Source organism: Natrix helvetica (assembly GCF_964273705.1).
Source record: "Natrix helvetica genome assembly, chromosome: 1".
NCBI classification, from domain to species: Eukaryota; Metazoa; Chordata; class Lepidosauria; order Squamata; family Natricidae; genus Natrix; species Natrix helvetica.
Window position 1 is genome coordinate 218,494,747 of NC_138548.1, and position 26,763 is coordinate 218,521,509.

The 26,763-nt window shown below is 44.9% G+C and overlaps 2 protein-coding genes across 7 annotated transcripts in view; one reads left to right on the top strand and one right to left on the bottom strand.

Annotated features, from left to right (window-relative positions):
* Positions 1-3,740, top strand: part of NCKAP5L (NCK associated protein 5 like) — a 62,216-nt gene extending 58,476 nt beyond the window's left edge. For all 5 annotated transcript variants that reach the window (XM_081935273.1, XM_081935276.1, XM_081935275.1 and 2 more), the window contains 2 exons: positions 223-362; positions 2,104-3,740. In XM_081935273.1, coding sequence (XP_081791399.1) covers positions 223-362; positions 2,104-2,340 — 377 coding nt within the window. In that variant the 3' untranslated portion in view covers positions 2,341-3,740. The remainder of the gene's footprint in view (positions 1-222; positions 363-2,103) is intronic.
* Positions 3,741-12,106: 8,366 nt separating this feature from the next.
* Positions 12,107-26,557, bottom strand: TMBIM6 (transmembrane BAX inhibitor motif containing 6). 2 transcript variants are annotated; one of them, XM_081939822.1, is made up of 10 exons: positions 26,445-26,557; positions 18,830-18,930; positions 18,109-18,217; positions 17,140-17,260; positions 16,510-16,558; positions 16,139-16,236; positions 15,951-16,030; positions 15,238-15,338; positions 14,692-14,764; positions 12,107-13,583 (listed from the first exon to the last, which is right to left on the bottom strand). In XM_081939822.1, the coding sequence occupies exons 2-10, from the start codon at positions 18,883-18,885 to the stop codon at positions 13,560-13,562; spliced, it is 711 nt and encodes a 236-aa protein (XP_081795948.1). In that variant the 5' UTR covers positions 18,886-18,930; positions 26,445-26,557; the 3' UTR covers positions 12,107-13,559. The 2 variants fall into 2 exon arrangements, with proteins under 2 accessions (XP_081795948.1, XP_081795949.1); XM_081939823.1 differs by lacking the exon at positions 26,445-26,557 and adding an exon at positions 19,448-19,469.
* Positions 26,558-26,763: the final 206 nt, after the last annotated feature.

Below are 26,763 nucleotides of genomic sequence, written 5' to 3' on the forward strand. Positions count from 1 at the left end.
AGATCATTTCAGCAGGAATGTACAATGTCATTTGGAATCCTATTCCTGAGGTGGATCAAATATCATAAAATATAAACCTAATATTTTAAAATAGAATTCATTCAGCATTTAAAAGATGCAAAGCGTTCTCCCCTGATCCAGACTCGCAGTGTTTCTGTTGTGTTGTCCCAAAGCAGTTGGTCTCAGCTCACTGGTAATGACTTCCTGATTTTTCCTACACAGATTTCTGCAGCGAAGCCAGCAATCCCCGGCGTATCCAACATGGCAAGAACTGGACTTTCCCTAATGCCAAAGCATCAGTGGGCATGGATCCCTTTCTCTGCTCTTCTGACAGGCTGGAAGAGCTCCATGGCTCTGCAATGGTAGGGGTCAGGGATGAGTTGGGGAGGTGGGGTGGGGAGAAGGAAGGCATCAGGCAGACAGATGCCACACTGCAAAACAGAGATATTTCAGACAGCATTTGGTTTACCAAGGGCTTGTGAAGCTAAGAATCATTGTAGTAGCTTTTGATGTTATCCACAAGGGCGCATGAAGATGGTAACCAGCACTGACAGATTTGTTGTTAAGTAACTCACAGACAGCTTTGTTTTCCTAAGTGATTCTAGTCATGCTAAGACATCTTTGCAAAATCACGCAGTGGATGATGCTACAGGGAGCAGTTATCAACGGCATCTCCTTCCTCTTTGTCCCAAAGCAATGGCTCCGCTTTCAGCTTTTAGGGCAGAAGAAGGAGCAAGTTCACGACGAGACGAGGCTCTTTCACATGCAAACAGAATACAAAATCCATAAATGAACGTTAAATATGTTACCAACCACGAGTTATATATAAAAATGCGGGATAACAATCTAATCGCAATACAATACGTAAACAATTAGACTGTTTTGGATGCTGTGTTAGTTTCTAGGTTTTCCAGGAACTGAAGAGGCGGAGGGGGTCCTCAATTAACTTCGGTAATTGGAATCAGATTTTCCGTGGCTAAAAGCTGCAATCATCATGTGCAGGTCATGTGTCCTTGCTGCTAGTTCGCGGTTAGCATTGTTCAGTGAATCACCCCAGGTTGTTAAACAAGGACCTCAAGTGATCACTTTTGACTTCCTGATGGCCTTCCCATTGACTTTGCTTGTGGGAAGCCAATGGGGAAGGTCGCAAATTGTGATCATGGGGTCATGGGAGACTGCAATAGTTGGAAATCTGGCCAGGTTGCTGACCAACTAGATCACCACTGTGTGACTGTGAGGGCACTGAGCCGGCCAAAGTTTTGAAGGCTGGTCATTAAGTACCACACATTCACCAACTGTCCCAAGTTCAAATGATTGCTGAAAGAGTGATTGTTAAATTAGGTCCATCTGTAAATGAAAAAAAAAAGAATTAAGGTATTTTTCAGAGTTTATGATGCACCTTTTTCCCTAAAAAAAGAGGCTGAAATACTGGATGCATCTTATACACTGAATACAGCATTTTTTGCCTCCTGAAACCCCGCCCCCTTCATCAAAATGGCCGTGCATAGTCTTTAGGAGGCTTCCAGAGTGCTCCTGGGGGCTGGAGAGGGCAGAAATGAGCAAAAAACGGGCCATTTTTTTGCTCAATTCCCCCCCCCCCCCCCGCGCCTCCAGGAGCACTCTATAAGCCTCCTAAAGTCTATGCATGCCCTTTTTTTGACAAAAAATGGGCCTGTTTTTGTGAAAAACGAGTAATTTTTTGCTCATTTGGGGGGGCGGCACCACCCCAGGAACACTCTACAAGCCTCCTAAAGGCTATTCATGCCCTTTTTTTTTTGAAAAGAAAAAAAAAAGGTTCTGTTTTTGTGAAAAACGGGCAATTTTTGGGAGGTTTGCAGAGTGCAAAAACTTTTCTTTTTTAATTTGCCTCTTCAAAATCTTGGTGCGCCTTATACTCCGAAAAATACCGTAATCCCCCCCCCCCCGGCCCCAATTGTGTTTAAAATACAAAATGCAGTTGTGGAGCTCATCCTTGCCCTCTTAGCCACACCTCACACGGCTCTCAGTAGCTGTAAAACAGAAATAGGGCAAAAGCAAAACCAGGGTAGTCTGTCTCCCCGGCTGTCTTCTATTGAGTAGAGTTCTATCTTTTTGCTTCTGCAGGGCTCGGCTTGCAATGTAGTCGAGAGAAGACGGGCGTCCTCAGAAGGACCTCAGGCCTCCCCGGCTTTTAGCACCAGCAGCAGCCGAACCCCCAGTGCTTCTGACGTGGGTGAAGAGGGCAGCACAGAAGCCTGTTCCAGGGATATGGGTCCAGAGGGCCAGCCGGGCCTGGAGAACTCGGAGTCCCTCAGTGACTCTCTCTATGACAGCTTGTCCTCCTGTGGCAGTCAGGGCTGAGAGCATCTTGAGGAAGAACGAGGGCACTGACTTCCTGGGTTGACACACTGCCACATGCTCCTGCCTGGTGCTTTCAGGGCCCAGCTCTTTGCCCACGGGATCCTGCTCGATTCTTCTAAACCAAATCATGGCCTGCACCAGAACATAACGTGTCTTCCACACCAGCTCCCTGCCCATTCTTAAGCAGGGAAATGGGACTTCTTCCGCAGGGCGCCACCTGACTTGCCTATTAAAAAAAAGAGACAGAAAGGGAAGAGAAGGCGGGCAGGATGGAAAGTGGTTGCGGGCATCTTCATCCGGTTGAATGGCATTGATCAACTTCGGGGTGTGTGGTTTTGCACATTTAAGTCGGTATCCCCTTTGGTGAAAGCACTGCGGATGGGAGGGAGTCCAATTGGTCTTGTTTGGTCCATTATTCAACTGGGTGGACTCGCTGTGGAGGAAAAACGTAAGAGAGGATTGTTGTGGGCTCCCGGGTACCCTAAGCAGAGAGTATCTTCCCTTGAAGGGTAAGTGATTCCAATTCACAGTTTGCACCAGCAAAACACTCTCTTGCCCTGACCTCCCTTTTGCAGGCTGGGAGGGGTGTGCTAATTATGATGCCCTTGCCAGGGGAAAATTTCCCCCCCCCCCCCATCCTTGTATCTATCCAAACTGCCCTATTTTACCTCAGTGGCAGTGCAGTGCTTGCCTTAGCAAATTACCGAAGCCCTTCCTTCCACCTCTTGACACTTAAAAAAAAAAAAAAGCATGTGAGATTTTGCCAAAACCAGGACTCCCGTCCATCGGGAAAGAGGAATGAAGTGGGCCTTCCATCCATTTCTTTCATTCAAGCATGTGGCTGCCTGGGGGTGGGCTGGGGGTACCAAACTGATGTCTAGGGGGTGTGGATGCTTTGACGAGAAGAGCCCCTCTTGACAAGCATCATAATTGTGAGTAGGTTCACTTTTCTCTCATTGTATTTCATCAAATGGTCCCTCCTTTCCTTCCTTGTTCCCAAATCCAGTTGAAGGAACAAGAACCTCAGAGCTACTGTATGTCTGGGTTAGATAGCTTGCCCCCTTTCTGTGCACCTTTTTTTGAAAATGAAGAAACATTAAGTTATTAATGTTGCTGATCTGGTTTCCATGCAGCTCAGCTGCTTCCTCCCCCATCCTTGTTTCCATGGGGAGCTGTGTTGGTCCCCTAGAAGGTGCTATTTTGCTGTGCACAGGCCTCCCCCCCCCCCCTCTCCCGATGAGTCTTTCTTTTTGTTGTCTTTTTTTTTACTTCGATATATTTTAAAATATTAAGATGCCTTTTGCTCCTTTTTTATTTATATAAGTTATTGTGAAATGAGGCTGTCTGTTGTCTTGAATCTCCTAAAAATAAAGGGGTTTAAAAAAAAAAAAAGGGAATGTGTGCCTGAAATACTTGGGCGTTTGGAATGAAATTGCAGAGGCTACTCATGATTTATGATAGACCTGAGCAGATCTGAAGAGCAAAATGTGATTTGGCAAGCGTGGATGGTGCACGCATGGCACCGCTGGGAAAACACACGAAGCCAAGTGCATCTTCTCCTAGGATTACATGCCAGTTGTGTGGGACAGCTGTGCAAGCCCAGGAAAATGGGTTACTTTAAACAAGCGCTCACTAATTGATGGTCCGTGAAAAAATTTTGGTGGTCCGCAGAAAAATTATTTGCATTTTTTATATTGCACTAAATCAGGAGTCATCAAATTACGTCTCCTGGGATGGATACGTGCAATAAACATTTGTGTTGCTGCAGAGCATCTTCCCCCTTCGGGGTCTTTTTGTGCAGCTCGTGGGAGGAGGAGGGGGAGAGAAATTCCAACTTGGGGCTTGCTTCAGCCTCCTGGTGCAGGGCTTTGGGCGAAGGCTGGAGGAAAGTGCCGCTGGTGGCGAAGAACCGGAGGGCCTTGTTCCACTGAGACTGTATCATGGCCAGGAGCTGGCTTTGCACTCCCGCAGGTCTTCCTCTGCTTGGAAAGTCAATGCTCCTAGTCCTCAGTGAGGTGCTTCTGCTGAGCCACCTCCTCTGTCAGATCCAATTTGAACTGAGCTGTTTTGCCAACTCTTTCTCATGGTGGCTGCTTAGCTCCAACAACTGTTTCCTGTTGGGGCCCTAAGGAGCCCGGGCGGGCAGGCGAGGAGTGGCTGGGAGGGGAAGGGCAAGTAGAAGCTGGCGAGGCACCCCTCGACATGAGTGACATTGAGTTGGCCACGCCCACACAGTCACATGACCACTTGGCCACACCCATCCACCCAGTAATTAGGCAGATCATATTAGTGGTCCACGGCGTTTAACATTATGAATTTAGTGGTCGGTTGGGGACCCCTCCTTTAAAGTGTTCCTAACGGATTACATAACATTCTTACACATGGTCCAAATCGCATGTTATCCCTCGAGTTCAGATCTTTGCGGAGCCGTGTTATGAAAAGCTACCCTTGCTCTTTTTACTAAGTGGCTCTTTGTCCAGGCAAAGCTGAGGCAGTCTGGAAGGCAGAGCTAAGGGCTGCAGCACTTTCGCTTGAGTTAGAAATCTGTTTAGAAAACTTCTAAAGCCTCTAGAATTCCTCAGCCCTGCTTCCAGCAGAAAAGGAAAGCTTTTCCTTTGATTGCCTACAATTCATTGTCTCTGTTCAGAAGTGAAGCTCCGCTGTTGGTAAGTGGTTCGCACTGGGTGAACTCTGTGGGACACCCCCCCCTGACATTTCTCTCTTCAAATTAAGCCAAGAAGGGGGGGGGGGAAGTCATGTGAAGTGTGAGCTTTTTAAAAATTTGCTTTTAAAATAATAACAAAACAAATAAATACCATATTTTCAGAATATAAGACGCTCCAAAGTATAACAGTTTTGGGGGAGGAAACAAGGGGGGGGAAATCTGCCTCTGCCTCCCAGCAATTTGCCTCCTGGTAACAGACAGACGATATACACTGTGGTGTTACATTCCAGACTATACTTGTACAGATGCTATTAAAATTGATGTGGCTTTCTGGAAGTATAAGTTATTCTTTGCTATTTAAAAGAAGATACAATAGCACTGGGCCTCTTCAAATCAAGCATTTATTTTAAAAAGATTCTTCATTTTGTTAAGTTGTCTAGAAGAAGAATAAAGCAGTCTTTAAAAAACAAGTCTAATAATTTGAAGATTCTATAGGCATTTATGGTTATTGATTTACCTCCTTACAGCAAACAGCCTGATTGGCACAAGAAAAAAAATCTGCAGCAAACAGCAAGTTTCACTTTCAATTTAGCAGGGGCCTCCCTATCACCAGCTGTTTCAGGCTGCAGGGATTGCTATAGCCCCGTGATGGCGAACCTATGGCACGCGTGCCGGAAGTGGCACGCGGAGCCATTTGTCAGGGCACGCGAGGCTCTGCCCTGTCAGCTGGCCAGTGCGCATGCGCGCGCTGGCCAGCTGAGTTCACCTTTTTAAAAGTTATTTTTCGCCTTCCCCAGGCTCCAGAGGCTTTATAGGAGCCTGGGGAGGGCGAAAAGAGCCTCCACCGCCCCCCCGGAGGCTTCAGGGACCGTCCCTGAAACCTTTGGAATGCTTAAAACCACCCTCCGAGCAAGCCGGAAGTGACTTCTGGGTTGCTCGGAGCGTCATTTTAAACGTTCCAAAGGCTTCAGGGACCGTCTGGACGGCTGAGGGAGGGGGGACTCTATGGCCTTCCTGCCATGTGTCCCGCACAGGAATCCGTCCCCTCGGGGCTTTGCGCGGGCGTCGCAAGGATTAAGCCGAAAGGGGGGGGGGAAGCGAAGGGGGCTTTGTTGTCCTCCTTCTCCTCCTTTCCCCCTCCGGCCTGAACGCGGCGCCAGGGCCTGGCAGGCAGCAAATGAATCGGAGCCTGCCGACTGGAGGAAGAGGGTGAGAGGCGGGTCCTGTGAACGGCGGTAGCAGCGGCGGCAATAGTCGCAACTCGGCGGCGGGCCGCCCCGGCTGGGAGACAAAGGAGGGGAAAAGCGGCAGGCAGCTGAGTTGCGACTATTGAGCGTGGCGCGGCGCCACCTAAGGCTGGGATCGAGGTGGCTGCGCAGCCTGCCTGGCGTGGCGCGGCTAGAGGAGGAGGAGGAGGAGGAGGAGGCGAGGGCGGCGTGACTTCCGGGTGACTCGGATGGTCGTTTTAAGAGCTCTGAAGGCTTCAGGGAAGCCTCGGGACGGTCCCTGAACAGGCACGAGACGTGCGTCTCGATCGCCCAGGCTCGGATCGCCTCCGCCGTGCGGCGCCTCGGGCCCGGCATCCTTGTACCGCTCCGCCCAGCCTCTGCGCACTCGCCAGCCGCCTCGATCCCTTGCGCCACTCCGCCCAGCCTCTGCGCGCTCGCCCGGCCTTCACATCGTTGCCGCCGCCGCCAGGACGGGCTCGGCCGAAGGGACTGACGGGCGGAGCGGCGCAAGGGATCGAGGCGGCTGGCGAGTGCGCAGAGGCTGGGCGGAGCGGCGCAAGGGATCGAGGCGGCTGGCGAGTGCGCAGAGGCTGGGCGGAGCGGTACAAGGACGCCGGGCCCGAGGCGCCACGCGGCGGAGGCGATCCGAGCCCGGGCGATCGAGACGCACGTCTTGTGCCTGTTCAGGGACCGTCCCGAGGCTTCCCTGAAGCCTTCAGAGCTCTTAAAACGACCATCCGAGCAACCCGGAAGTCACTTCCGGGTTGCTCGGAGGGTGGTTTTAAGTGTTCCGAAGGCTTCAGGGAAGCCTCCGGACGTTCCCTGAAGCCTCTGGGGGGTCGGGGGAGGCTCTTTTCGCCCTCCCCAGGCTCCTATAAAGCCTCTGGAGCCTGGGGAGGGCGAAAAAAGCATGCAAAAATGGGCGCGTGGTGCGCGCATGCGCACTGGGGGGCGCGTTGCATTATGGGTGCGGCACGCCCGCACACGATCCCCCCCGCGCTCCCCCCACTTATGGCACGCGAGCCAAAAAAGGTTAGCCATCGCTGCTATAGCCTATTGCTGCCTCACAACCCCCATTTTCCCCCTTTGCTGCAAGAAGGTAAATTACTGGGAGGCAGAGGCCAAAGGGTGGGGGGCTGGTGGATGGGTGGGGCTACATTCAGTTTATAAGACGCAGCCAAATTTCCACCCTCTGGGGGGTGGGGGGAGATGCGTCTTATACTCTGAAAAATACGGTAATTGTAACATGCATAATTCTGGAAGAAAAACAACGCATAAAGGTAAAGATTCCCCTCGCACATATGTGCTAGTCGTTCCTGACTCTAGGGGGCCGTGCTCATTTCCATTTCAAAGCCAAAGAGCCAGCGCTATTCAAAGTAATCTCTGTGGTCATGTGGCCAGCATGACTAAACACCGAAGGGGCACAGAACGCTGTTACGTTCCCACCAAAGATGGTTCCTATTTTTCTACTTGCATTTTTACATGCTTTCGAACTTCTAGGTTGACATAAGCTGGGACAAGTAATGGGAGCTCACTCTGTTACACGGCACTAGGGATTCGAACCACCGAACTGCCGACCTTTCTGATCGGCAGTCAACTTATTAACAGTTAACAATTGCAATTTTATATATACTTACCTAATGTGAATGTGATTCAAATACATAGATACTAATTTCTAATATATCTTATATAACTCGTTCTTTTCCACCTGTGTTTTGTATAAATGAGTTCCATATTACATTGGACTTGTCCATACAAAGTCTGCAAATGCAATCAGCTCGTAAATCCATTGAGTCGAAAAGGCCATACATTTATTTTCCCAATGCTGCAGTATCAATCAGCAACATTGGAAATAGTTTTTGGCCATCAGGAAAAAAAGGCAGGAAGAATCCATTTGCATTAACCACCGTCCGATTCCATGTTCTAGGTACGTAATTCAAGGAAATAGTATCCACTCAAAACATTAGTTTTAGTCAGTCATATTTACAGTGTGAGCTTAACTTTCCTTACACTCGCTCCTCAGTGCATGCCTTCAGTGATGGTTGAATCCCAATCAGAAATGGAACAGCTATGCCTTAAGACAAGGAACTAGGATTTTCCCAACAGGAGGGAAACTGGAACCTATCTTGTATTCAGGTTTCACCACATTACTAGATTAGCTGGGGATCTCCCAGGTTTCTGAAAACAGTTTTTCTTGGCATAATTGGAAATGCTAGGAATTGAATCCAGAATCTTTTCTAGGTAGGTTGTACGTTTTACTCTTGCAGTGTGGCGTTCTGTGTAGTTCATGGGCATGGACAGAAATAGGCAATCTGCCCGTTTAAAGTACTTGAGCCACCGGCTTCCTACAGACCTAGGCTAATTGCAGAGATGTTGACATTTGCCCTAGATCAGAGTTTGTAATTAGCTTAAGTTTGCAGAAGGCAGGTTTTAGTGGAAGGGGAATAGAAGAAAGCTTGGCTTACATCCAGGGACTCAACAGGAGTCCTACAAAAGCTTAAAGCTTCCAGTGAAAGCATCAAAAAGAAGCTTGGCTCAATGGCATTATTTTTCAGAGTGGCAAAAGCCCCCCCCCCCCCCCCTTGCTTCTGTGGCTCTGGCTTTCCGCAGATCCTTGGCACCGCCTAGTGGTCTAAAGTGTGAATAGCACTGTTGCATTGCACAGCCCTTGCATCACCAATCCAGTAAATGCCAACTTGGTGACCAAGGTTGCAAGCAGGTTGGTTTCCTTTGGAGACCATTTCAGCAACAGAGTTAATAGCAGTGAGGTTTGAGCAGAGCAGGACTCTGGGGGGGAAATTGGGAGGGAGGGGTGGAGACCTGCCCTCCATTATATCACCTCTGATTTGACTGCCTGGCTCATTCTTGGTAGGTTCTTGGGTTGCTGAAAGCCTCTAAAATATTTAATTTTGCTAGATACCTTTTCATTATTAACACGCAAAGGGGCGGAAAATGGAGAACAACTTAGAGAGAGGTTTCTAGACAAGAGGCCATCACATCCTACAACAAACAATTGAAAGAAAGGAGTATATTTAGCCTTGAAAAGATGAAGGGCAAGGTAAGAAAATAGTTCAGCTCCTTGTAGATAGCTACCGCTGCAGAAAACAGCACCAGGTTTCTCCTTTCTGTGCCCGAGAGGAAACAATACAATTAGTAAGCTCATTTGAGTACTACGCGCAAATATAAGTGGGTAGCACTGTGGTCAGGGCAACCTCAGGCAAGCCTCTCCCTGCCTTGCCTGTCATAGTAGGTGGAAGGATTTGGGCTAGCTTAGCACATCATGAGAAAGGCGGGGCTAGATGAATCAAAAGTTGGAATTAAGATTGCCGGGAGAGATACCAACAACTTCAGATATGCAGATGATGCCACTCTAAGGGCAGAAAGTGAAGAGGAACTAAAGAGCCTCTTGACGCGGATGAAGGAGGAGAGTGCAAAAGTTGACTTGAAACCCAACATTAAGAAAACTAAGATCCTGGCATCCGGCCCCCTCAATTCCTGGCAAATAGATGGGGAAGAAATGGAGGGAGTGACAGATTTTACTTTCCTGGGCTCCAAGATCACCGAGATGGGGACTGCAGCCAAGAAATTAAAAGACGCTTGCTCCTGGGGAGGAAAGCTATGGCAAAGCTAGACAGCATACTAAAAAGCAGAGACTTCACCCTGCCAACAAAAGTGTGTGTAGTCAAGGCTATGGTTTTCTCAGTTGTATGGTTGTGAAGGTTGGCCCATAAGAAAGACTGAGGGCAAAATAATTGAGGCCTTTGAACTATGGTGCTGAAGACTCCTGCGAGTCCCTTGGACTGCAAAGCGGTCAAACCAGTCAGTCCTAGAGGAGATCAACCCTGATTGCTCTTTAGAAGGCCAGATCCTGAAGATGAAACTCAAATACTTTGGCCACCTAATGAGAAGGAAGGACTCACTGGAGAAGAGCCTCCTAATGCTGGGAAAGACTGAGGGAAAAAGAAGGGGATGACAGAGAATGTGGTGGCTGGAGTCATCGAAGCATAGGCAGGAGATTAAATGGACTCTGGGGGATGATAGAGGACCACGATGGGTCAGACACAACCTCGCAACAAACAATAACGTAAGTTTTTAAAAGGTTTGGGAAAATGTCATGATTGTCCATTCACACTGACTTGGGAACTGAGGTGGCTATTGTGTCTGCCAAGGAACTGAATCCATTTCTTGCTTCCCTCCGTCACCTCCACTTGGTGTGAGGGGCAGGAAACAAAGAAATAACTAGCTCACAAGATGCAAACAAGCCTCCTTGACACCCACAATTATTCATTTTTCTAATTTCCATACAGGTAATCAACTTACAATAGTTCTTAGTGACCGTTCAAAGTTACAACGCAATGAAAAAAGTGACTTGTGACCTTTTTCACAGGTACGACCTTTGCAACATCCCCATGGCCATGTGATCGAAATTCACATTCTTGGCAACTGGTTCATACTTATGACGTTGCTGTGCCCCAAGGTCTTTTGTGACCTTCTGACAAGCAGTCAATGGGGAAAACAGATTCCTCTTAACGGTGGCAAGAAAATTTGTAAAATGGGCAAAACTCTTAGCAAATGTCTCTCTAGCAAAGATTAAGAGGACTACCTGTACTAGTATAGACTTGCTAGACTTGCAATTGGGGTTGGTTTTTTTTTGTCCTTTAAAGTTTCCCTTTTCTATAATCAAGTGTTTTTCTAGTGCAGAAAAAAAATGAGATTTGTAAGACCTATTTCCACATGCTTCACCACATGGATCTTGTTCTGCAATTACCCATCCAATGAGACAGATCCAATATTGGATTTGGTCGCGGTGCTTAGCTTTATCCCACAGGTTTCCAGCATGCTTTGTATCCATTACTGAGATGTAGCCACTAGCTAGCCACTTCAAAGTAGACGGCATTAGGAAACCAAAATTGTGTAGCCCAGAGCAGCTTTTATTATAAAATGTTGAAAGCTGCCCAGAGTTGCCTCTTAATGAGATGGGTGGGCGAAAAAACAAAAATAAAGCTATAGTAACAGCAGCTTTCAAACGTGTTTTCCCCTCCCACTTTGTGAGAACTAGGGAGGGGCTTGTCAGACATGCTTACCTATGTTACATTTCTCCCCTGGACTTGGTCCTCTTTGATCCATCTTGGTAGCAGCCCTCAAGACAATTTCCTTTTCCCTCTACACTACCCATTTGAAGAGATGCAGTTATAGTCAAGAGGCCTCAACAGAGATAGGTCAATTAGTTGGATCCAAGCTTACTCATTGAAATTAGACAATTTTAGAAATCAGGAAGTTCCCACCAGTGGCCTAACGATAACCTCAAATACCAGAAAGAGAATCCCACAGTATATCATAAAAAGCTTAGAAATTGCCTGGTAAAGTCTTCATTGGGAGTCTCAAGCTTTTTGCCTGTCACCATTAATGATATGCTGAAAATGCCAAACTCTGCTGTAAGTATTCTGCAAGATGAGAACAGCCCATAAAAGGGTACCCCCATTGCTTTTTTAAATTGTTTATATGGATTTCATGGCAGCTGCTTTCTAAAATCCCCGTCTCCAAACCTGTGCCTCCCCCGACCTGAGGTAGCAATGATACTCAGTCATACAGTACGTAGAAAGAAGTTGCAGGTCTTGGCAGTAAACAGTAAGCATACAGGCAAACGAGGGAGGGCCCACTTGTTCTGGATCCAAGGCATTCTCCATCACTAGGTAGCCAACAGGCCAACCTGAATCCAAAATGACTAAATTTCCTTGGGGACCCAGTTCTATTTGAGCACAAAAACTACACACAATCTCAGTGTGAATTCAAACAAGTTGAAGAGTTTTCCTGAGGACACGAAATTCACTACCGAAAGCTGATTGCAGGTGAAAGTAAAACCGATACATGATAAAGTTTGAGGATTTTTATTTTAATATTTTTCCCATACAAAGCAAGACAATGTAAATTTTATTTGAATCAAAACACCGTTGTTGTTTTTTTGTTCAAAAACCCCGTCTCTTCACAGTAGGCGGCTAAAGAATGCAGCCAGGGCTGGCCATCCAAAGAGCGACAGAGTTTACTCTATTAAACCCTGTTAGACAAGGTCTCTATGAAGTAGATTCTTGCAGTTTAGTTCTTGGCACTATTCCAAGGGGGAAGGAGGGATGAAGAACGGAGAAGTAAAAAAAAAAATGTTTTCTCAAGCAAGCAAAACTGGAGCCTGGCTTCAGATGCCAAGAAGAGCAGGAGAAACATTATCTGGTTAGCTGCAAGGAAAGCTTAATGGGCATGTAGAGGGAGCCATTTTTAATACCAAGTGCACACTGATCCCAGTTTCTCCAGGATGTAGGAATACCATTCCCATTATACAATATTCAGCCAATACCCTCCAAGCCATTTGCGGTAGGATTCATTCCCAATGTTAAAAGGGAAGAGGCAGCCACATGTCACCCTGACATCTTGCTGACCAAGGCTGCTCAGTCCCATTAGTAGTTCAAGGTGCTGGGTTCATCCTCCTCCTCCTCAGCGAACTCAAATAATTAAATATCAGGAATGCAATTAAACCAGACCAAACCTTACCACACTGACACCTATCTAAAGACGAAAACACACAAACAAACAAAAACCTGTCAGCAGTTGCTAAAAACTGAGATGAGTGCCAGACAAGGATTTCTCACCTGCACAAGTTAGTTTTTGCTAACCAGTGGCAAAATGAGGGTGGAGGAGTTAGCAGGATGGATCAGATCACAGCAGATCTCCAATAGGAGTTTTTCAATCAGCAACTAGAGTTTTATATAGCTTTGTATCTCTCTCCCCTCCACCCATCCTAGAGGGAGGAACTTGAGCAACACCCATCTCTTTAAAACCCCTGCAGACAAGTCAGCCTTGTTATCAGGCAAATGTTTCAAAACAATTTCAGAGCCTCACCGGCACCAGCAAGAGGCAAGTTCTCCCCTGCTCTGCTCTCACTGCAATTTGAATGTGATCGGAGGTGAATAGAAAAATGGAAGAGGCTTATGCTACACCCCCGCCCCCAGTGAAAACTGCCATGTCATTACCAATAATACAGATATGAATTCAGCCTCTGATAGTCAGAAAAGGGAAGTGGGATATGTGTTTATGTAGAAGTGGGGCAAAGCCAGACTCCAGCATTAGGATCAGCCAGTTAGCTTTTTCAAGAGGCTCAAAAAAAGGGGGAAAAAATCCAATTCCCACAAAGTATGAAAATGTCACAGATGCTTCTCATTCACACAAAAGAACAGGGGGCACCTTTAATGAAGATCAAGTTGGATGGAAGCAAGAAAGAGGCAAAGGGGGGGGGGTAAGAAACGGGAATCTCCACTCAGGCATCTGGTTTCACTTTATTTTTCTTTTTTCTTCTTGTTCTGAAAGGAAACAAAAATCACTGTCAGTGCTCCGAGCTCCTGGATATGACGACCTGGATCGGGATCCCATGCCAGTCAAATAGGTATTTGCTCTATTCTAGGTTAGAATACTGATGCAACCATATACACCCAATTCTGCAAACCCCTGCCTGGAGAAATCGGTGATCACTTGGATGAAAGATGTGATAAACCTAGGCCATCCTAATGACTAGAGAACCTTTTGTAATGACTGGTGTTTGCTCACCTATTTCACGGCTAGACTTAAAAGTTCTCTCCCTTAATTCTTGCAACAACAAAAAATTAAGTGTGCTATCCTGAAAGTAATATGAAAGTGCAACTTGCTGAATATTTTTTCCTTGCTGAATGAGCAAGCAATGAAACCTGAACGGGGCAAGGCTGTGGCTTCAGTTGGGAAGATGGACTTTGAAACATGCCTGTGAGTCAAAGGTAGTGCCTGTTTCCAGAATGGCCCAGCTGTCAAGGGAGGTTAATTTCACATTGATAATGTGCCATCTCCATCTTTTCCCTCTCATTACTTCGCAGGAAACCAAGCCTTCCTATTCCTCCATCTTCATTTCCTACTCTTAATAAATCTTCATCTCTTTACTCCAGGGGTGTCCAAACTTGGGAACTTTTAAGACTTGTGGACTTCAACTCCCAGAATTACCCAGCCAAGTTTGGACACCCCTGCTTTACTCTGTTTTTCACTTCCTGCATGGCTCACTATGCATATAAGTCCTCCCTATTTTTGTAAAGCTTCCCTTTTCCTTTTGGGCTTATATTGGATACATATGCCTACAGGAGGAGGCTCCAGCTAAACACACTTATTAATGGTCCTATTAATGTGCAATAAAAAAAGATTATATGCTGAAAAGAAATGGGGGCATTCTAGGCAGGAGGTAGGACTTTTCGTTTAGAAAAGTAAGTAAGAAGTCACCTGCTTTTGGCAAGTAGAAGGAAGTTTCTCTCCCAAAGCATCTGCCTCTCAATGGAAACACCCTGCGCTTGAACTCTGCAATCATGCATTCTTGCTTGTCTTTGTGGGAGATGGTGCACTTAGCCACTTAATGGCTATGCATCAGAGACATCCCCATGCATGGAGACCTACCTCATTCATGCCCAAGATGACCATCAGCTCCCGGAAGATGTTAACAAAATCCAGGAAAAGATCCACGCAGTGCCTAGCACAAAGAGAAAGGTGTTGTACATCAAGTTATACCCTAAAACAGGGGTGTCAAACTGGCCATGGGCCAGATGCGTCACACACAGGTCACACCCACCCCGGCTCCAGAAAGGTAAAAACTGCCATGTCACATGACATGATTGAATTTGACACCCGTGCCCTAAAATTACAAACGGGAGGCTTTGCCGGACCCTCTTCTCTATTACTTTATTCATAATTAACTATTTGTGTACCATCTTCTACTGCCAGAGTTCATTTGAAATCTTGCTTCCATATTTAACTCTGGCTTTTTCCACCACAAAGCTTCTGCTTCCCTGCAAGCGAAGTCTCTTTTATTTTGAACCCAATGGAGAAGAAGCTCTTCTGTGTCTCCTGTTTAGTCTCCTCACTTGCAAAGCCTTATCGCATGTGGCAGCTCCTTCCTCTCCAACTCTCTTTACACAGCCTTAGGCTCGTCACCAACACACTCACCAGATGTAGTCCTTGTCTCCATTCTCAGCCTTCTCAATGATGAGCTGAGTGTCAAACAGCACAAAGCCACACATAACCATAAGTCCAATGTAGAGATTAGCCTGGAGGAAGAAGAAAGCCAATTAGACAAAATCACTCCAATGGCACAGCCTGGCCCTGCATCCTACTGAGAAGCCCAAAGTGATTCTGTGTCAGCTCCTGGCTTCAATATATACAGAGACAGGTCTTTTCATGAATTAGAGCAGAATGTGGCATCAGGCAATGGATTCATTATTCACAATGTCAGCATTAATTCCATTTTTGTTTCTGACAATAGCTTTCTTGTTATTATTTTGTGTACCTAAACACTGCAGCCAATAAAGTACCTGGGGGGAAAAAACCCTCAGAATAGCGAAAGCTCACAGAAGATTGCTTTCCAATGCCTGAGGTGTCTGGATAATCAGATGTCTGGATAATTACTGTACTCATCTGCAGCCACAATTACAGAATGTAATGCAAAATACTGCAATCTGTATACATCCCCAAATATGTTACTCTAATGCAACACACGTCTTGCCCTTCTAATAATAAGCTAAAAGAAAAAGGAAGCTGGGCACATCTGAACAGCTGTTCCCAGTAGGCCAGTTGCATGTCAAAAAGGCAGCTTTGCTACAGGGGCTTGGGCTGCTATCAACTTTCAAGCTGACAAGACCAGGAAAACAGCAGCCACTCACCGTGAAGAGCCAAGTTGAGCCCAAGAAAATGTTGATCAGGGAGAACAGCAGCATCAAGAACAGGCCAGAGAAAAGGACGCCTGAAAAAAGGGACAGAATCACAATGAGCAAAAAAGGCCGATCGAAATGAACCCGGCCTCTTCGAATGTAAGTGACCAACGGTTGCTGCTGCTGCAGGTGCTGCTTACCCCCTAGATACAGGTAGGCACGGCGCTTAGCAAAGAGAGCACTCAGAGAGAAGCAGCTGAAGATCACTGCTGTGCCCAGGAAAGCAGTTGGGATGATGCTGTAGGGAGGGAAGGGACAAGAATGAATGCCTAAGGAGGAGATGGAGGGAAGGAAGGACGGACTCAGAGCTATGAACGATCAGACTTTGCTTTAGAAATATTCAAAGGGTTTGACTTTTAAGTCTCTGAAAGGATCCACATGCTTTAATGGGAAGAGCTTAGTAACAGCCCCAAAGAGTGCCCCCACCATTACTACTGGGCAGGATATCTGGTTCTCGCTTTCAAAGTGAAAAGTGGCAAAGGATAGAGCAAACTGGTGAGTTTCCCCTTACCTGGGGTTAATGGCAATGCACATCTCCAGCAGAGGACCCAGGTTGACTCCTGGAGGGGGAAGGAATGTAGCCTCAGAGACAAGTTTCTTGCTCATGCGTATGCACATACATACTTTCCCCATTCGTTACATGTACATATTTAAAAGACACGCGTTATGGATTACACAGGCATTCCCTTCATAAAAGACATTAAGGGGGGGAAATGCCACACAAAAACATTCAGAAAGGGACAAGGTGCTCGGTGTCATTTCAGATAGGGAGGGACCCCTCTTTTTTTACAGCATTCAGTGCTGCCTTCTTCCTTTTGGCTGGAAAACCATTTGGCTTCCTTTTCAGACACAGGATTACACAAGAGCCATTCTGCTGTAGTGGGATACTAGGTAGATGCATTCATGCATGAAATAAACTTTGCCCAGTGTTTCCGCCCTCAATCATTGCCCTTCTGCCAGGTCCTCCGATGGCCTTGATGGCGCCGTTTCATCCCTTACACAGCATGGCTCCCACTACCCCAGCAAGAGGAAGCAGCTAACAATGTCTTTCTTGCTTATGGAAATTCCACATTTGCATATGTGGAGTATTAAATTGCTGCTGCTCCCTCCTCAGTTCTCGCTTCTCCAGTCCTGCACATACCAGTGAGGCAAGCAAAGGCTGCCAGGATAACCAGACGTTTCCCTTCGGTTTCTCGGCTGTGGGGTGTGGCCATCAACCAAATCATAAGGCCTAACGCTCCCAGGCCAGTCAGCAGTCCAAACTGCAAAACGAAGTGGGAAAGACAGAAATTAACACAGGCTGGTCAGAAGAAAGACCCAGTTCAACCTAAGCCCGTTTGCTGCATCTCCCCTTCTTTTAAAGAAAATTCTGGTCATCGGAACAATTTCCCCCATGCAGATTTTGAAAGGAAACAAGGAATCAGTATTTTGAAGGGGAAATTCTGTCACTGTTCAGACAATTTTTAAATTTAATCATGAATGCATTCAATCTTAAATATTTTAAATGCACAGCTAGATTTTCATCAGCTGTCCGTTATGGCAATTTTATAAGCACCAGTGAAATCTGTAACGATTCTACTCTGCAAGTAGGATATGTAGGTATCCTACATAGGTATGTAGAGAAAGGTCTAGCAAAAAGATATTCCAAACCTGAAATGGAAACTAGAACACCATTCTCCGAATTTAAACTTTATTAACTACTGTAGGGCTTAGTTTAAATGTAAACATTAACAAGTGATTCTGATAATGGAAAAATTTTCAATCTGGCAGGACTCTGAGCAGCATATCTATAGTCCCACCTCTCACTTGAGTTTCACAATAGAAACAAAAAGCTCTTTCAAACAGAAACAAAGACCTCTGAGAACATGTATTTATTTAGAGACTTTTTGTTGGGATAGGTTTGTGGAAAGTTTTAAAGGCTTAGAATTTCACTAATATGCCATCTAGCCATGGAGCACCAGCTGAGAACCACTCAAACGGATACAATCCTGCTTATTTCCACAAGCTGAGATGCACTGTTTTGTAGTCTTCCTGCTGGCATTTAGCCTTCAATAACCAAGATGACCTTCAACTTATATATCATCCCAGAGAAATGCCTTCAAATTCTTACCTGCACCAGCTGAGTTACCACATTGAGATAAGCACCAGCCGCTGCTAGGAACATACATAATGCAAAGCTGGCATAGACCTTCTTCAGGTGCTGCTGAGTTGATGCAGAGCTATAGGGATGAAGGAAGAAAATTAAGCCGTTACACAATACTTAGAAGCACAGCAATTCCCAAACTGACCATTTGCTAGCTCCTGGCTATATCGCAAACCACACAGAGTCATTATCTAACCTGCTTCAGAGAAAGCTTACATTTTCTGGACACCATCACTAAGAATCCCTTACTTCAGAATCTCTAGTGTTGAAATATTGCTTCCAGAGGGGACCAGGTATTTCCCAAAGATATGAAGGTTTTGAGGACAGTTAGAAACACCTGAGGGGTCTAGTCGTAGAGAAATGCAGTGCGAATGTACAAGCATATGCAGTTCTGACTTGCACAGCACATCATTCTGGCAACAGGCTACGGAACAACGTATCATTTAAATCAAGAGCCATTTTGAATAGCTCTGCCCTCTTTGGAAAAACAAAGACGATTTTAATACAGTCTCTTCTCAAAAAAGCAGAAAAAACTGAGGTGGTCTGGCTCCAGAAACCCAGGTCCTGCCAGCCTTCTCACCATTTTTCATGGGTGATGAAGCCTACCTAACCTCACATCTCTTTTCTTAAACATCTAAGAAAGAAACTGAATCCTCTCAATAAGTTTAAGCAGGCAACAGGTACTCACATGTGGGAGAACTTGAAGAGGGCATCAAAATTTATGTTCCTGTTGAAAACATCCATAGCACTAGTTGGTGAGGTGCAATTCTCTATGTCAAAACACACAATCTGCAGAAAGGGAAAGGAAGGCTTTGTTAAAGGGAGAAGACCTAAATAGATTTTTGCCTCTAGAATTGGTGTGTTCCACCTCTACTTTTGTTCTTATAGACAAGCTCCTCCCACCTGCTTGTTCAATTCACATTAAGCAGCACCCTCAGTCCGTAAGTGCAATTTTAAAATGACATCAACCCCCCCCCCCTACATCTTTCTTGGTAGCACTTCTGCAGAATTCCTGTGGTTCCCCCCCCCCCATAAAAGGAACTTCAAATAATCAATTTATAATCATTACCAAGGAACAAAGCACAGCAACATCAGAGAACAGGGAAGTTAAAGCAGTAACTTAAAGGTATGTAGAAGCAGAAAACAGATTTTCCAAGTCCAAGAAAAATACATTTGCTCCATCTGCATAGTCCTACAGAAAGCACATCTCTACACAGACTAATTTATATCATTCTCTCCATGTTGTTTCTTGTTTCCATCAATTCAATCTCCAGCTACAGTATAAGATATGCAATCCGGACCTTACCCAAAAGACACAGGTTAAGTAAACAAACTCCCGAAGCACCGCTGCTAAAAAGTGATTCTTTCTACTTCAGACTCATCAGCTCATCCAATACGTAACCAGCAAGCTTTTTCCTCTTTGTCCTACTCTGAAAAATCTAGAGACTGCAACCGTTCCGCAGGCACCCAAAATGGCTTGGTGTATATGGTGCAATTATTGCAGGCTCTTGCAAGGCTAGTTAAAGCCTCCTAGAGGAATTGTGTTCACCTGGGAGCCTTGCTTCACAACTAAGCAGCTGGAAAGCAAGAACATTAGCCTCCTTAATGATCTTCCCAGGAAAGAATGGGGTGGAGTTAGAGAAAGGCAGCCCTCCCAGTTTGAGAGTCAAGGCCAATATGTTGGGCTATTATTCTCTAGGAGGTGGGATTCCACCCCACTGTTCTGTTTTGTAACAACATGCACAGGTATTTTACTCACTCAGGGGAGCAGCATGAGCATTTTACTTAACAATACAAGCAGTTCTACCCTCCTCCATCCAAAGGTTATTCTTAACTAGTTGGTCTAACCTTATGGCAAAGAATGGCCGTAGCTATGTGGAGAACCAGTCCAGTGACTAAATACTTACGTATTTTCTGATTGGCAGGAAGATCCGGCTTGGCAAGAAGTTTGCATTGTAGGTTTGTATTTGCTAGCAAGGTGCACTAGTGTTAAGGAAATGCCTTTAATCTTGCGAGAGATTAAACTCACATCTCTACCTTCTTATATTTCTCTACATTTACAAGGTCTTCATTTATCAGAGGCACACACGTGGCGGGGGGAGAGATCACATTGAAAAGCTCTTAAAAAGGAAGTCTGTCTTGAGGTATCAAAAGCCACACTTTAAGAACAACCTGAATTGGAAAGCTGAACCTGAAAATTACACAGCGTGTAATTTGGGTATTAGGTGCTTGTATTAGGTAACATGACTCAACATCAGGGCATCAAAATAGGTCGCACAAGAGTGGAAGAAACATTTTCCGCTCAGCACCCAGTTCTTCCAGAAGCCAAAAGCTATTCAAGGAAGAGGTTGGATAAGATCCGAGACTAGGGAAACATTTTAAAATACAGATTTCTGCAATGGGAAGGACACCCTCTGCAAAACAGAGCATAAAGTTGAAACTATTCCAGAAAAAAGTATTAGTGAGCACTTCTCACTACTGACACATCTGAAAAGTAAGGAGCAAAACAAGAACCGGTAAAGCTCGGGATTACTCTTAATGTTGTTGTTAGTTGTGAAGTCATGTCTGACCCATTGCGACCCCATGGACAATGTTCCTCCAGGCCTTCCTGTCCTCTACCATCCTCTACCATTTAAGCTCACACCTACTGCTTTGGTGACTCCATCCAGCCACCCCATTCTCTGTGGTTCCCCTCTTCTTTTGCCCTCAATCTTTCCCAGCATTAGGCTCTTCTCCAGTGAGTCCTTCCTTCTCATTCGGTGGCCAAAGTATTTGAGTTTCATCTTCAGGATCTGGCCTTCTAAAGAGCAGTCACGGTTGATCTCTAAGACTGACCAGTTTGATTACCTTGCAGTCCAAGCGACTCACAGCTCTCAATAAGCATCCTTTATGTTTCAAAAAGCCTTATACTTTTCCAGCAGCTTTAGCCACAGCAGGAGTAACTAATGGTTTTCATTAGTGTTCTCTGAGCCCACTTAGCCAGAGAATATAGGAAAGAATTTTTACATTACATTTTAGATCATTTGTTCAGAGAGCAGTCCATTTATGGCTGTGCCTGAAATGGAATATTATTTATTTCACACACAGATAAAACTCTTGAAACACATGTGTTTTGATTCATGCTTGGAACAATTAAAATGGCCATTGAAGGTTGCAACTTTTCAAGGTAGAAATATGTTCAGCATGCCCCCCTCAAAATGTGATGTTACTCAAAACAGCTGATATTTATTTTTCATGCTTGCAACATTCAAAATGGCTGTTTTCAGCTAAAGACATACTGCACATCTCTACTTCCATTTATCATAGATGGTAGCATTAGTTATCTAGATCTGAGTTTTAAAAATTTTCTGATTCTGCTCCCCAGGGCACTGACCAGCTCTGATTGAATATATTATGCTTATAATTAAATGAATTTTTTCCCATTCTGCAAAACCCATCCATCTTGCAAATTAACTTTCAATATAAATAATGAAAACTAATTTGCATGGTTTAAAAACAAGATGGCTTCAACTATTTTGAAGATCACAAAGAAATCTGAGAAAGTGAAAGGCCATGTACACCTCCTTCACGTTAACATATTTTTCCTTCAGCATTAACTTCAGATCCAGTAATGTGAAAATTATGAATCACAGACTAGGTTACTGAGAAGGTACCATTATTTGGGAAAAGACACCAGGGGAAAATTATTAGGATAACATTGTAAAAATTACAGAGCTTGGTTATCCTCAAAGGAATCTTGCCCTTAGTAAACAAAAAAGAAAGGCTGAGTACACAACTGCATACAGTTTCAGACCATGGCTTTATAAACTCTCCAAGGGTTGCTTAGTTGCAAAGAACCTCTGTTGTGTTGGGACGCATTCAACAAAGAAGAGCTTTCCTGATTAGCTGTCACAGGTCAACCTTATTGCTCCTAGAGACCATACAACTTCATAAAATGCTGAAAGTATTAAGTAAAAGAATATTTTCCTTAATTTCAAAAAGCTATTTATTAGATTAGATGTTGGTGAAACGGCAACCATTGGGAACAAAAGACCACTGATAAAATAGTAATGGCAAAAATCTCCTTTCCAATTTCTCACCAGAGGCTAGCTAGAGCATCTAAGACTCATTACATTTAGAGTTATACAACAAGCATTGTAGATATGAGGTTATATGCAACATGCCTACAGAGAGAGTTTTGTCAGTTTTAAGAATGTTGACTAAATACAAGAATCTTTGGATTAATTCTCCTGGGTAAGTTGTAAGTGTGGATGATTGAATTTGAAGGAAAACCCCAAAAACTGCCCTTGGGAAGGAACACAGTTCAGGAATACAGAAGGATGATGGCATGTCCATCCAAAAGAATGTTAACTGTTGATTGAATGGAAAGGCTCCTACTTCATATTTACATTTAGCTTTTGCAGATCTCAATAGTATCCAAAAACCTCCCTCCTATTTGTGTAAGTACAATCAGAAGAACTGTAATCTTATTAAAATATTCTGAGGAATGACCATGATCTCATTACTCCTGTCCAATCTTTCTTTTGCCTTTAAAATACCATAGACATGTCTTTTGGATGATAAATGCCTTTATCGTAATATTTATGAGCTAGTTGGTAGCTTGCTTGGATAAGGACAATCCAAAATAAACTATAAGACAATACTTAATATAAACAATGCTACAAAATACCAGATTAGAATGTGTAAAATAGAGCTCATACTATCACTGAACACTGTACACCCAAATATGAAGTGCATATTATCTAGCAGCATAGTTTGATCAAGAATGTTCTGTGAAGCAACAATTAGAGCCTACACTTCAAGTCCAGAGCAGAACACATTCAACAAGTATATGGACTCTGAAATTCTTCCTTAGCCACATACATCCAAAGAAACAACTTATTAGTATAACCCTAGAACTGGAAAGGAAATCCACTAGAGAATGGCAAACAGGCTTGGCAGCATTCACTGTAATCTAGGTTAAGGATCAGTTTGTTCTTGAGAGAGGAACCCATAGCATTTTTTAAATAAATGATGAGAAACACTTAGCCACGCATATGACCTTTAATCACCAAGGGCTAATATTTATTTATTCAATTTCTGTGGCTGCCATCTCAAGCAAGTAACTCTGGGCAGTGAACAATCAAACAAACAGGTAAAACAATTACAATATAATACAAATGAAATATATATGGCAGTTGAGAAAAAAAACCATCCTTGGTATCAATATAACTAGAAAATGGGACTCTTCACAGCCTTGAGGCCCTAGCCTAGGCACAAATCTAGGTCTTCAAAGCCATCATGAAAAGGCCGATAGGGTTGAAGTAATCCTCAGTGCTGAGGGGAGAATGTTCCAAAGGACAGGGACTATAGCAGAGAAGGCACACCTCCTAGTACCTACCAGCTGACATTCCTTGGATAATGAAACCCATAGCATGCCCAACCTGCCAGATTGAATTTCTATTACAATTCTATAAACACCTCCATATTCCAGTATTATTATCCACAAACAGGAACTTACTAGCTATCAAAGAGTGGAGAAGAGGATGGAAGCAGGGAGTAGGTTGCCCCCCAATCCTCACAGCACCAAATTGCAAGAGAGAGAGAGAGAGAGAAATGTAACACAATGAACCGTGACCTTGTACATTCCTCCAACACTATGACATCAGAAAGCCAGCCAATTAGGTTTGAAGTCGTGTACTGCAAGTCATCTTGTTGCCACAGGAGTCTGTTGAACTAGCCAGGAGACGTATCATAGGAAACTCCTATGACTAGTATCTTACAAAGAAAAACTGAAAAACTCATCTGATCCTATGTCCCACCTCCAAAAGGTTCACACCAAATGTCACATGTATGTTGGGCGGAGGAATGTCAAAATAGTCAAAATGGCAGTTACAGCACCAAGACTGAAGCCCCAACCTTTTTGAGAATACTATCAATCTCCCATATACACATACAAAAAAAAGTAACCTTCAGTGTGTGGTCATGGCCATAGTTTTGCCAGTTTACCTGCACAGGCTCTGCTGGGAGAAACACTAAAGGTAAAAAGTTCATCCTGATACACAAGGGTTTGTGTAGCAAACTATTTACCTTTAAAAACTCAATTTCTCATCAAAAGCCAACTCTACTGAGCAGTTGTTTGTGCCCTCCTTATAAATACTATATCAGACAAATCTCACATCATTCAGCTAAGTTTTTCTTGGTGCAGACTAGTGGTCATACAGCAGGTTGTCTTTGGAAAATACTGTCCAAAGCAGAATGCAAGGCACAGGCTTTAAAATCTGACTCTCCCAAAGTGCGTGGAAGATCATTTAATTTAGTATCCAACTTGATGACAACTCATGAAATAACTGAAATTCAAGAAACATGCCAATGCTACTCTTGAAACTTTATAACAATTTACACATAAAGCAGCATAAATTTATTTACTCAGAAAAACAACTAAAATGTCCACAGATGTACCTTTCACAACAAAGTCCAACCTAAACTAACAGAAACATAGGAAGGTTATTTCTGCCTATATTGTTCCGATTTCCCAATAGACATTGTAGTTTATAGCTACCTGACATGGATCTTCCAACCTAGTATTGATTCTCCTTTGTTTGCCTGTCCCTTTTAGTGCACATTACAGAATTCATTTGTTTCAGAACATTTCCTTCACAAATAAAACACAGTACAAACACAAGGTCTAACTCACTCCAAATATTCTCTGAATGCATCAAACAGATGACTTTCAGATGCATCTGTAACTAGAAGACATCAACCAATGTGATCAATGTTTATTAAAAAAAACATGAAGGACATTAAAGGTTGGAGGAATTTGCTCTAGAGCTACCTTATTCAATTTGGGCACCTATCAGGTATGAGTCTCCATACCCAGAGTTACCCAGTCAGCAAAGGCCATCGCTAAGGATTCTGGGAACTAATGTCCAGCTTCCAAGGTTGAAGAGCATTGCTAGATAGCACCATATTTAAAATTCCAGCTTAACTTCTATTCTATGAAAGAAAACCAACATTATACCGAAAAATATTCAGGATCGTTATTTTCTGGGCTAAACCTCCAATCCTTCAAAACTATTCCAACTCATCAGTGAGTATATACCCTGCCGCTTTCTCTGCTTGAAGGAGGAGGTCTGAAGTTTTAATTTTAACTCATTCTGGTGGAAGCAAAAAATCCAGGATGCAACATTGCTAGTTAAGAGATGGTGAAGTCCCGCACATTGAACAAGCGAGGAGAACATGGGATGCCTGAAGAAGACCCAGAAACACCTTTACTTGGGCTGCTTCTTCTTCCCCTTTTTGGAAAAAAAAAACCACCAAACAAGCCCACATTTGCATAAAACCTGTTTTTCGTTTCCCCCACGACAGCAGCAGCAGCAGCAGGGAGGCAAATCGCCAACGCAATAAAACAGCAAACACACTTTCGGATAGGCAGGAGGACCATTCTTCTTCTTTAATGAAAGCTTTTCCACTCCGAACAAGACATAGCCAAATAAATAAATAAAAGCCCACGCCTCCCCCCCCAAAAAAATACTTCCTTTGAGCTAGACACCCAAAAAACCCGCGTAGCCGAATAGAGACAGCAAAACCGAAAGAAACCAGACGACGTCTATTTTTAAACCGACGCCACAGAAACAGGACATCCAGTATTAGTATATTTTATATTATTTATTCGATATTATATTATAATTTCATATTCTATATTATGTTATGTTGCATTGTTGTTATTCTTATTGCCTTTCGCCGTCGCCTTATCCGCCTTTTAGGACGAGATTCGGCGTCTTTCTCTCTTCTTACATCAGATATAACACCATTTTAAGTGCCAGCCAAGCTCTTCCGCACACCCTCCCGCCCTGCCTCCCATGCCACGAGTCCCCCGAGGGCTTTGGGAACACGGAACTCCTGCTCGGCCCCTGGGTAGACCCGAGGGCCTTTGAAACACCCCACCCACGCCCCTCTTCCCCGGAGGCCGGGATCTGATCGCCAAAGGCGGCTGCCTTCCCGAGACCGAGGAAACTCCCGCCCACCGACCCTATGGGGGGGGGCGGTTAGAGATCTCTATGACGTTATCGCTCAGAAGGCAGGAACGTAAGAATAGCCGGGCGGCACGAAGCAGGCCGGAACGGTCCCGTTTCTTCACCCCGCTTCTCCCCCCCCCTCCACTCGTTGGGAGAAGAGGAAAGTCCGAAGGGGGGAGGGGCACGGTTGACGCCTTCGGAGGAACCCCACAAAAGACGGCTCGGAGGCAGGGTGGGTGGGTGGGTGTGGGGGGATGGTCACAGGGTTGCTATAAGAACGGAAACCGAAAGAGGCCGTATTCTTACCCCGCCGCAGAGAAAGGGGTCCCGTCACGATTACAACAGCACGGCTGTTCTGGTCGAACCGTACGTGTCTCTGGCCTCGAACGCCTCCGCCCCTCCTCTTTTATCCCCTCCCCACCTGCCATTGGTACTTTCACCCTCAGGGTCCCGCCCCGGATTCCCATTGGTGTTTTCCCCCAACCCCCTCCGAAGAGTTCTGCGTACTTCTTCATTGGTTGGGAGGTGGCTCCTTCGCCTCGCTATTGGTCCCGCGGCCGCGCCCAAGCAGTTGCGATTGGTTTATCCCGGACGAAAGGCGCGCACACACACACACACGCGCGCG